General features: G+C 41.5%; 1 protein-coding gene across 1 annotated transcript; it reads left to right on the top strand.

Annotated features, from left to right (window-relative positions):
• Nucleotides 1–1,231: 1,231 nt before the first annotated feature.
• Nucleotides 1,232–10,662, top strand: LOC129583543 (cytoskeleton-associated protein 5-like). Its single transcript, XM_055475366.1, has 28 exons — nt 1,232–1,592; nt 1,739–1,935; nt 2,387–2,510; nt 2,581–2,660; nt 2,750–2,921; nt 3,001–3,130; nt 3,289–3,506; nt 3,577–3,681; nt 4,064–4,153; nt 4,228–4,392; nt 4,477–4,608; nt 4,689–4,790; nt 4,877–5,074; nt 5,260–5,373; nt 5,442–5,591; nt 5,751–5,954; nt 6,015–6,150; nt 6,508–6,710; nt 6,975–7,366; nt 7,981–8,266; nt 8,332–8,519; nt 8,673–8,748; nt 8,836–9,024; nt 9,099–9,236; nt 9,322–9,414; nt 9,741–9,870; nt 10,063–10,346; nt 10,407–10,662. Exons 1-28 carry the CDS (start codon nt 1,530–1,532, stop codon nt 10,503–10,505), a joined length of 4,458 nt encoding a protein of 1,485 aa, XP_055331341.1. The 5' UTR covers nt 1,232–1,529; the 3' UTR covers nt 10,506–10,662.
• The last annotated feature ends 997 nt before the right edge of the window (nt 10,663–11,659 follow it).

Here is an 11,659-nt window from a genome sequence, read left to right as displayed (position 1 = left end):
ACCGAGTAGCCTCTCTTGACAGGTGGCACTACAGATTGTACAACAGAGTGTACTACTTACAAGCTTTACATCAGGTTGTACTCAGGCCCGCGTTGGAGGGGGGGCGGTGGGGGCGGCCGCCCCCACCAGTCTCGGTTTGGCGCCGCCGGGGGGGCGCACTTTTAAACTTGGCGCAGCCGAGCCGCCAGGGGGGCGCTTTAAATTTTTAATAATTTTTGATTTTTTCGAATTTTTTAAAAATAATAATTGCGTTTTTTTCAAGTTTTTAGGTTTCTTTTAAACTTATTATCATTCTTTCGTATTTTGTACACTTTTTTAAAGCTTTTTTCTAATTTTTTGAAATTTTTTTATTAAAATTTTTTTTTAAAAATAGTCCGCCCCCGGGCGGATTTCCAAAATTTGGGCCGCCCCCCCGGCGATTTTTGGGCTCCACGCCGCCCCCCGGCGGCCTTCCGCCCCCCCCCCCTACCCAAAAAATGCCAGCGCGGGCCTGGAACTTGTACTGTAGGGTGTACATCAAGGTGTACTACAAAGTGATTTAATACCAGATGCCTCTTAAGTACAGTAATCAGCATTTTACTGGCGAAACGATACAGTCACACGTTTCCTATAAAAGTGAAAGATTTGTACTGAATAGTGAATACTACAGGGTGTACCTGGGCGTCCCATAGGATCGTCCCATACTACAGGATATGCTACATACACAACGTTCAATTAATAATAAATATGATATTTTTTAATGTAATTATTAAAAATATTAATAAAATTTGAAATAACAAATATTGTCATATTTATATTAAATAAAACGAGATAAAAATTTAATACCATGAGAAACCTCTATACAAAAACCTCGGCACTACGTTTTTAGAACATGGTTGAATGCTCCTGGTGTGACGGGCATTAATATTATATGCATATGTAAGATATTTTATTTACATGAAAAGCACAACAATCATCAGTTTATAACAACACGACTTTAGGTTAAATTAGCGAAAATATAATTAGCAAAAACCATAACGTCGGAATTATTTTATAAAAAAAGTACTGACGCTTTGATTAAAAAGTTCTTACTTTCGTTATACATACCGTTAGGTCTACGAGGAGCAATTTTCCCGTTAGCCGCGCGTGTCGCTAGGTGGTGCTAAAGCCGTGGCCTCCGTGCTTGCCTCGAATGCCATGAGGTTTGACTCATCTGAGCCCGCCTCCTTCAGGAGCTTTTGAAACCGTGACGTTTGGCGTTGTGTTTTCTTCCTTCTGGATGTTGTTTCTTCTGGGACTGTTTAGGTTGCATTAACATTTACTGGAGAAAATCAAAGGTGTTACTGTTAATGTTACATTTTTTCCGTGTCGAGAGTTGACCAATTTGATACTGGCAAAAAGCATACGTCTATCGGTTACCGTTTTCATATTTTAAAATATCGATTCTAGCCTTCTAGGTCTTCCAGACTCTTGCTTGATAGGACAGCCTCAATGGTTTCGACTGGATGTAATCCCTGATATCGCGAGCTGCATCGTCCAGAGCAGGAAATATGGCAGAAGAAGAGCAGCAGGACTTCTCCAAGCTCGATATTGACGATCTCATTAAGCATAAAGTGTGTGGAATCAGACAGCATGCTTAGTGTTTACCATTGGTGTTGTGCTGCTTATCAGCTTGTGAAATTGAAAATGAATATTACAGATTCAGCCATGAGTAATGTGTAACAGTAACACCATTAATTTTAATATATCTCCTATCTAGAACTGGAAAGCCAGAGTGACTGGATTCGACAAGCTGATCAAGGAACTGGGACAGCATGAACCAGAAGATGCCATCTTTAAACAAACAGCCCCGAATGTCAAAAACTTTGTGCAGGACTCAAATCCTTCTGCACATGAGAGGGGACTTGATGCAGCCCGTACTTTTATTGATCTGGCCCCTTCCAGTATGGTAGGAAAGTAAGTATTGGATATACGATTAAGACGGGTTGCAATGCTGGTTGCTTTTAGGTGCTAAAGTTGTAAATTCACACTTTTAGTTTTTTTCTTTCCATCAAAATGTGGATGTGCGCAATGGGTTGAAGTCTGGTCTTCTTTCGAACTGTCTGGTGTATGTGTATCGACTGTATCCGTAGGAGCTGCAGGCGTACTGTCAAATTTCCAGCAATGCTGAACGTCACTTAATGTAGTGCTCAGTGGTTAAAGTTAAAAATAATTCATTATTAAACCGTACCAGAAGCGATTCAGTGAATGCGATTTGATTCTGAAGTCTCCCGGTATCGTGAAATCTTCAGATCTTTAAATTTGCAAGAGCACACAATTCATAAAACGGCATATTACTAGAGTAGTAATGACGGTTGGTTAGTTAAGCAGCAGTGGCAGATCTGAGATCTCCATGTCTTCATTTCAGGATCTGTGCAGACGTTGTGGCCGGGATCGTGGCGAAATGTTTACCAGCGCGACCAAAAACGAAAGAAAAAGGCATCGAAATTATTTTCCTGTATTTCGAACTGGAGAAACAGGAGCCTACTTTGGTAAATGGATTACTGGATTATGGATATCGATTTGTAGAATATGCAATTGATTGACGGCTTATCTTTGCAGGAGGAGCTGATCAAAGGTTTGTCAAACAAGTCGCCCAAAGTGGTTTCCGGTTGTATGACTGTGATCCGGGACGCATTAAAGTAGGTCGGAAAATAAACGTTTTGTGCGTGGGATGCAACAATATTTGCAGTGCTGCCTAGTAGGTAAAACATATTTATTGTTGATTAAGGTTATATGGACCCAAGATCGTGACCTTGAAAACCATAATAAAAAACATACCACCGTTTTTGGAGGATCGTGACAAATCTGTTCGAGAGGAGACGCGCGTTTTGTTGGTAGAAATATATCGTTGGATCGGTGAGGCTTTAAAGCCGCAGTTGCAAGGCGTCAGCCCACAACAGGTACTTGAACCGTTACAGATTTGCCATATGATATGCACATCACACATGTGACATGTCTAACAATATTCGTCCTGTCCAGATGAACGAACTGGATGCAGAGTTCGGAAAGAACAAAGGTGTGAAAGCGGTGCCGGAGAAACTGGTCCGCTCCGAACAGGCAAAGAAGGCAGCGGCTCCTGCGGAGACTGATGCTAGTTCAGCGCCCACTGGTAAGGCTTCTTCGTCGAGTTCGAGGGAAACTTGGTTAAGGCGATCTGCTTACAGTATATGTGCCGCCTTTTTTGCTCTATTACGTTTTATCTACTGCATTTTCGTTCTGGACTTCGGAGTGGTTAATACACAGTAACCTGGACTTTTTTCGATGTAGAAGCGGAAGAAGAGACCGAAGCTGCGGCAGAGGAAAACAAATTAGATAACGTCGATCCTCAGGAAGTACTGAAAAGTTTACCGGAAGATTTCGATACCAAACTGCAGTCTAAAAAATGGCAGGAAAGAAAAGAAGCGCTTGACGCATTCGATAAGTTGTCGACTCATCCCAAATTAGCGGAAGGGGACTATGGACCAGTTGTGTCCGAATTAAAAAAGGTAGATAGTTTTATACATAATCGATTATTTGATACACTTACCGGAATGTGAATGGCAAATTTTATGGCAGATAATTGGAAAGGATTCGAACGTTTCCGTGGTCGCTGTTGCGGGGAAATGCATTGCTAACCTGGGTAAAGGATTGCAGCAAAAATTTTCTCCGTATTCTCCCTCGGTAAGAAATCTTCTGTAGGTAATGAATGATTTTGTGAAAATCGAAGATCTATTTCAGTTATTTCGGAAGCGTTGCATGTTACGAATCTTTCATAGTATAGTCGCACCTGAATGCATTTTACTAACCGCGTAGGTTTCGAATGATACAATGTCATCATACAATTACTGTATTCAATTTAATTAATTTTGTCATCGCGGCAAAGACGTACTTTGTGAACATTTGTTAGCATGTACGGTACGTTCTGACATGAGTCTTCTAACTTGCTGTAACTGAGGTGTGACTTGTGTGTCTTCTAGAGTAGTTAATTAAGTCTGTGCGCTGTTGTAAAACTTGTAATCTCTGTTTTGAAAATTGTGTGCAATTGAAAGTGTTTCTTTTTTAGTGCATTTCTGTTATTCTGGAGAAATTTAAAGAAAAAAAGAGCAATGTTGTTACTGCCATGCGGGACGCTGTGGATGCCTGTTTCCTTTCGGTAATGATTTAGATAGAGAAGAAATGTCGGAAATTTCATGTAATACAGATATTGAATGCATTGCATACCTTTAGACTACATTGGATGTCATAGCGGAAACCATCCTAGAAGATTTAAGCCACAAAACCCCTAGTGTGAAATCCGAAACCACGACGTTCCTAACACGCTGTTTCTGTAAATTTCACCCGGAAGATCTGCCGAAAAAGCAGCTTAAAATTTTTGTGGAAGCTCTTATAAAGGTAGCGGTCGATAATTATTGAAGAAAAAGTGCACCTTCTATGAGCAAATACGCAAGTTGCACATTATTACTTGTGATTTTGTAGAATTCTAACGATCCGGACCAGTCAGTACGCGATTCCGCATTTGAAGCGCTTGGTACTGCGATGAAAGTTGTGGGAGAGAAAGCTATCACTCCTTTTCTTACGGATGGCATCGATGAACTGAAAATGAAGAAGGTAAGAAATTTTGCAGTATGAGAACACAACGGATCAAGGTTGGAGCGTATGCACGTAAGGTTGAATTTGGTCTGCGTTAGATACAAGAATTCTGTGAAAAAGCCGTGATAACTGCACCCAAGCGAAAGAAACCGGTAGCTGCTCCAGCCAAAACGAATGCACCCCCTGCGAACAAAACAGAAGTATGCTTGATTAAACTGAAGTTAATTTCGTTCAAATCGACCCGGCTGTATATTATGTTGCAACTAAATTTTTTACTTATCTACAGACTAGCGCGAAATCTGGTGCAGCGGTAAAGAAAGTGGTTCGCCCTGGGCCTTCGAAATCCGCTGCCGCACCAAAACCTGCTTCCAGCGATCCAGAAATAAACGAAGCTGTTGACGTTAAGGGCGGAGGCGACAGTGTGGGATCGCAGAGTAGTCAAGCGTCCGCCGCCGCTAAAGGAAAGGCGGTAGCCGTTAAAAAGGTATTAACAATAAGCCGGTTATAGTGCAGCGGCTGCAGCCTACACCTTATAAGGCAAGGGTCTAGGAGTAAATGGAAGATTAGATCATTCTGAGTTTGGAGTATCACGGTTGGATTACGCGAAGATCAGCTTTGGTTTTTACTGAGTGTTTTATTTTTTAGTGTGTATTTTGTTTTTGTTCCTAGGCGGTACCGGCTGCAAAACCGAAAGCTGCCCTGAAAGAGGAGGAAACTGGTCCCGTCATAATTTTGAACCCAAAAGGAAAGCAGCAACGTAGCAACGATGAAAAGGTTCTGAAGGTACGTCTCGAGTTCATTCCCCGGAAGACTTTTCAAACTGTAACCTGCTTAAGGCATGTATTTAACAGGTTCTAAAATGGAGTTTCACTGCACCATCGAAAGAGCTAATTCAGCAGTTGATGGACCAAATGGTTCCCTGCTTCAGTCCTAATTTGCAGAAATGGCTGTTTAGTGACGATTTCAAGAACCATATTAAGGCTATCGATGCGCTGCAAGCTGTAAGGGAAAAATACCATAATAAAGCTTTTACGCCGTTTTTTCTAGGACTGGTACTTCTATATTTGTTGCCAAATGTCAACAGCTCCTGAATATTGACCCCTGCTTTAAAAAACGGTCACTTCGGGTTTTTGTAATGTTTTTGTTTGTTTTGAATTTAGGATTTGAATTTGGGGACTGAAAATACTTTATCTGTTCTGGATTTGATCCTGAAGTGGTTTAGTCTGAGATTCTTCGATACAAATCCCACTGTACTGATGAAAGCTATGGATTATCTTATTTCACTGTTTCGAAAACTGGCAGAGCAAGATTACAAGCTTTCGGATTTCGAAGCCAGTAGTTTCATTCCCTATTTGCTGCTGAAGGTACGATGGTGCACTTGGGCAAGCTTTTCTTTTCTTATTCACTTTCTGCAACGTTTGCAGAGTGGAGAACCGAAGGAGCCAATTCGAGAAAAGGTCCGGGCAGTTGTCCGACAGCTTTGTGGCCTTTATCCGTATCCTAAAATATATGCTTACCTTGCCGACGGCATGAAGTCTAAGAATGCTCGACAGAGATCTGGTATGAGGTCCACTGCACACTTAGAGGGATTTGCCAGTGATAGTTTAATATAGCTACGTAGTTTAATAGTTTAATAGATAGTTTAATATAGCTGTTTTTTCAGTGTTTAAAATTCAATCATTTTAATTAGTTTAAATTTGCGCAGGCTTCTTGTCATCGAGTGCAGGCTGCTGCCAAATGAAAATGATATAGCTACGTTTTGTTTCGAAACCTAAGATACAACTTGTAGCTTTTACATTTCGGATTCGGCTATTCTGGAAAATCATGCATATGAAACGTTTTTAGCAAAAACTATAATTCATTTGAAGTGAAATGAAGCATAAAGTGTATGTTGTCAGTGGCACGCGTTGTTCACAGAATGCGTCGATCTTGCCACGACATTGGTGGAGGCAGATGGAATGGATGTGCATGGTCCGAATGTACCCAGCCATCAAGCTGCTTTGAAACTCGTGGCTTCGCTGATTGGGGATAAAGACGCAGCTGTTCGCAACGCGGCATTAAATAACCTCCTGGTCGTCTACCAACTTGTCGGGGAAAAAATTTTCAAACTAATTGGCCAGGTGAAAATTTGATTTGGGATTCTAGATACCGCCTGATTACTGATGGGTGTGGTCGGCTTGTTTTATACTTGCGGGAGGAGCGAAACCTATAAGTCAAATATTTTAGTTGGCAGTTTTTTGGCTTTAAAAATTTCTCAGTTGTATCGAAGACTTGTTCGTTAGTCGAATTTATTTCGCCTTATCTCTGTCCGTTAAAACCGACTTCATTTAATTTAAGGATTATATTTCGGAAAAGATGATTACTGTGAGTTTCTTTTAATGTAGATAAATGAGAAAGATCGGAGTATGTTGGACGAACGCATCAAGCGGGCTCCAAAAAAGCTACCGCCGCAAAAAACGGAATCAGTTGACAGAGTTGAATCCAGAACGGAACCGCGAATGACAAAGACGCAGAGTATGCCAGTTGCCGCAACCCTGGCCGATGACGCTTACTCCGATGGTATGCAGGATGATCCTCGTATGTCAGTCACGTCTCCAGGTACTGCTTCCGTTAAGGCATCTGGTTCCGAAAGCAAGCTCACAACGTCTCCTGAAAAACTTGACTCAGACCGACCGTCCACTGTTACCTTGCGCCGGACGTCCCCGCTACAACTGAAACCGATATCCGAAGCGTCAATTAAAGTGGCCACATCCAGTATTTCCATTCCAGCGCCATCGTGAGTACAGAAAACAGTACTTTATAAAAATCAGTTATTCCTCTAAGAAATTGTTCTTGCCAAAATCTGCCGATTCGCTTCATTTATAGTAACACATTGCTATATTATGGTATTTCAGTTTCGCATAAAAATTTTGGCTCTTTTGTTGTTACTGTAGGGATTGTATGAGAAGTGCTGGCTTATTTAACTTTTTCTGTTTGCACTCTGATGAAACAGCATATCCTTACCAATCAGTTTCCAGACTGGGTTGTATAATATCCTTTAATAAACGAAGGTTTCTGTGGCAAAGTGCAACAAAACGTACATACTTCATAGTGACGTTTCTGACCGGCTGGAGTGTTCTAGTTTCTCTACTGCTGCTAGAGTTATATACTAGTATACGGTGTTTGCCGCTGCAGTGCATTGGAGTTAACCTTTTTACTGATTTGAATTTTCTGATAATATATTTGGTTTATGAGGCAAATTTTTGCATATTGATAGAGTTGTTTCAAAGTAGATGCCTACTGCAGCAAGTAGTACTGAAAAGAGTTTTGGGATTTTTTCGCCCTTGTCGGTGCGAAATGAGTTGCTTGCGATTTTTGGACTTCGTGGCATTGGAAATTGGGTTGATTTAGGGAAAGCATGTTGGGCGCACGAAAGACGACCGGCGGAAGCATGTCAACCCTATTTTCCGACATGATGGGAAATAACGCGGAAAAATCATTAGCTGCTTTGAAAAAGATCGACGACATCTTACACAAGAACCCCAGCGATCCAATGATCGCCGATAACATCCTAGGACTACATCGCAATCTCATAGATTTGCTGACCAGAATGCATAATCACGCCATGTCGAATTATGCTACAAATGCGGACTACATTACATCATGTTACACTCACATCTTCCATATCATTCGAGCTGTGCGTTGCATCATTGTAGATTTGACTTAGAGCTCTGCCATGTTATTGGAATATTATCGTTTCAGATTTTTGAAAATCAGAAATACGCTGATTTGGCTGATGCTGGAATTTTGTCAGCTTTTCTCTATCAGATCCTGCCTGTGCTCTTGGACAAACGAATGGAGAGGATGAAAGGTGGTCAAGCGATTGTCAGTTTGGCTAATGTCATCGTTTTACGGATTGTTGACAATGCTAATCGGACGCAGATTTTGTGGTAAGTTTATAAGTGCTTTTTCAGTAGAACTTCAGATTTGGTTTTTAAAGTCGTGGTCCTATGAATTTGCTCAGACACATCCCATCTACAATGTACTCGAAATATGAATTATGCCTGGCTATCTCGTCAGTATTGTTTTTGAAATATTTGTAGCGCCTCCATCCGCCTTCTACGAGATCTCCTTGGAAGCGGCATGCTAACGGATAAAATTTTGGACGTTGGCATCAAGGTTATGACTTCTGAGCAGACATATCTGCAATCTGCACTACAAATCTGAAGCGAGTGCTGATTACCAAGTATTAGTCTTTCCCCACAGGTTGTCTGGCGGTGTGTGCGGAGAATGCCTGATACGATGCTACAGCTTGAACTTGACCCTGTTCTGCTCGAAGTTCATCTGTTCTTGAAACAGTTTCCAACCAGCCATTGGCAGACAGCGAGCAATGATACCCCATTCCGCAGTATAAAGACCATTGTGTACTCGTTGACCAAGATGTTTGGAACAAAAGTATGCGTTTTGAATATTAGACTTTGGTATGACCGGAAATAGATAAATAAATATGTTATTATTCGCTTTGGTAGGTTCTTGACCACTTAAAATTGGTGGATGATCCCCAAAACTCCGAGCTGGTGAGCTTTCTCAAGCGGGTTCTGAATTCGGTTGAGAGAAGTGCCGGGAACCCTGTAACTGGTGATGGAAACGTTCCCAATGGCATTCCTGTGCGTACACTGTGTTAGGCTTTATTCGTTTGATTTTTGTACATTTACGTGATTGTTGTATTCGTTAATCTGGTTTGTTTTTCAGATGGCCAATGGAAACGGGATAAAAGTGCATGAAGATAAGTTGTCGAATATTATGGAACGAGTGGGATCGTCGAACAATGAAACAGTTCAGCAGGTTCGTGCCGTGAAGAAGTTCAGATAGCTGTCATTCTGCGACGCCCATCAGTTTTTGAAGGGGATCTCGAGTAATTTCGTCAGTGGCTATGTCGCTTAACGCTTTCCTCGTATGTTCGTTGTTGATGAATTTTTATTCTAGTAATTTTCCTGACTATGGTGGCTGCGTTTTTTATATTTTTTATTTTGTGTTCTGCTCGTAAGTCTTGTCTTGGGTAGCGTTAAGCCCACATGACATATTTGTTCGATCCTTTGCAGTTGTGTGCTGAATCATTGTATAAATTTTATTAAAGATGTGAACACTGATGCTTATGTGTTTGCTCTCAGGGCCTGCGAGAACTGTATGAGTACAAAGAAGCACATAAAATCAGCTTGGATGGATTTTTGGAACGGACATCGGCAGAATTTCAGAAGTTTGTTCACGATGGTTTGCGGATGATTGAGTTCGAAGAGAAAGGTAGATGAGTTGGATCTTAGAGATGTTGAATCGGAAGAATAAAAAGCCAGCAGGAAACTGAATACTCTCTTTAACGAATTACAGTCCGAGGATTGTCAGTAAAAATATTTAGTTAGCAATTGCGGCCGTTAAATTGATATGGCAGGCTAAATGTAGATAAACGATATCACTTACAAAAGCTTCTTGGTTCAGCCTTAGGACTACCTGGTAGCGGACTATCTGAGAAAGGTCAAGGGGTCATCAATCGCTTCCGGGGCGCGTTATCATCCCCTTATATGACAGCTCAGGACGTGGAAAACATTCGACAGACTGCAGAAGAGCTAAAACTGCAAGTTCGAAATCGCTGCTTCGAAACAGTAGAAGAACGCGTCCAGACCGCTCTCAGAGAAGCTGACATTAATATGATAAACGCTGAATCATCCTCCACTGCTTCGCAGATGCCGGCTAATGTGCTAAGTCCTTCGCGTCCGTTGAAGGTATGGGCGATTGGGGTTGCGTTTGTTTTACAACTTGCTGTTTCCGAACATGTGCTATAGGTTTCCGATGAAAACAGTCCCAGCTCGCGACCGTCGAACAATTTGGATGCCGTCCGAGCGCGTGTCAATGCTTTTTTGCAAAAAAAAAACACGAATTAGCTTCGCGGTTGGTCTTCTCTCATAGTTCCTGCTTGGCTTGATCTTGGTACTCTATGATTGTTGTATTTAGTTTGCCTGATATTGAAAATTTTCGGGTTTGAAATTGGACCGCTATTCAGGGTTTATAATTTTGCTTAAGAATGTTGAAGGCAATGCAGCATCAGCAAGTTGGCTCAAACCGATCAGTGCACGATCTGAACTGTTATTATTAACAACTTGTAATTTGATTTTTGTCCGCTGTGGTCTTGCCGGTACCGGTACTATCGTTCCTACTTTAGGACAAGTAGAGGACATTCCAAGCGTGGCTAGAGTCGAAGCTGTCTAGACAGCATTCTTGTCGGCAGATGGTAAATGTTCGGCCGATAGAGCGAAGAATTTACGTCACGATGACTAAAATGCGGTGACAATATCCGCCCGAAGAAGGATTCTTCGAGCATCGGTCGCCCCCGTGAACCGCGACTATTCCTGCATGGTAAACGCGTGCTGACGGTCAAAGCCCTGTGTTTTGTAGGTCATTCGAATAGTTCGAAATTGCATTGCGACGGGGCGAAGTAATAGAATAAGTATCACCTCAGACTGGAAGTTTACTCATTCATGGCCGATAATTCAGGTGTTATTGAATTCATTAGATTTTTTGCCCTGCTGGAGGCCTGTGGTGACTAAACTATGGTAGGTTGACGCTGCGCCGGGACATCCATTTATGGCCGACATTTGCTGACGCTGGAGTGTTTTAAAGGGAAATCTCGTCTGTGAAAAAGTTCTCAAATTTTTTCGTATGGCTAATAAAAATGTAAAATTATTTCTAATTTTAGTAACGGTTTTGGTAATTTTGGTACTTAACGAAAAAATAAAATTTTTTCGATGGAATGAGTGACCCTTCACATAACTGATAAGTGGTAAAAACTGTTAAAAAACTTTTGATGACCTCTAGCATCCCAAATTATTGACTGCGAATATTGCTTGGCTGCCGGCATGTTTTGTACTGTTTACTTTACTACGAGCATAATGCTGGGTTCCTCTGATTGTGTTCTTAGACCCGCCTTAGTTTGTCCTACAAAGTTAAGTAATCGGCCCGGCCGTATGCCGGTATCGTGTGAATTATGTAACATTCAGACTTTTGTCTGACTGATGATATTATAAAGTGTGTGTTTTTG

Source organism: Paramacrobiotus metropolitanus, unplaced genomic scaffold (genome assembly GCF_019649055.1).
Source record: "Paramacrobiotus metropolitanus isolate TYO unplaced genomic scaffold, Prichtersi_v1.0 Parri_scaffold0000011, whole genome shotgun sequence".
In the NCBI taxonomy this organism is placed as follows: domain Eukaryota; kingdom Metazoa; phylum Tardigrada; class Eutardigrada; order Parachela; family Macrobiotidae; genus Paramacrobiotus; species Paramacrobiotus metropolitanus.
The sequence above is the reverse complement of the archived record's forward strand: the minus strand, read 5'-3'. Positions and strand labels throughout refer to the sequence as shown.

What these genes read in the sequence shown, in the direction of transcription:
- LOC129583543 (XM_055475366.1), top strand. Translation starts at nt 1,530, where the DNA reads ATGGCAGAAGAAGAGCAGCAGGACTTCTCCAAGCTCGATATTGACGAT. An exon ending in TGGATGCCTGTTTCCTTTCG is followed by an intron (nt 4,154 to 4,227) that starts GTAATGATTTAG and finishes GCATACCTTTAG; the next exon opens with ACTACATTGGATGTCATAGC. An exon ending in CCCCTGCGAACAAAACAGAA is followed by an intron (nt 4,791 to 4,876) that starts GTATGCTTGATT and finishes ACTTATCTACAG; the next exon opens with ACTAGCGCGAAATCTGGTGC.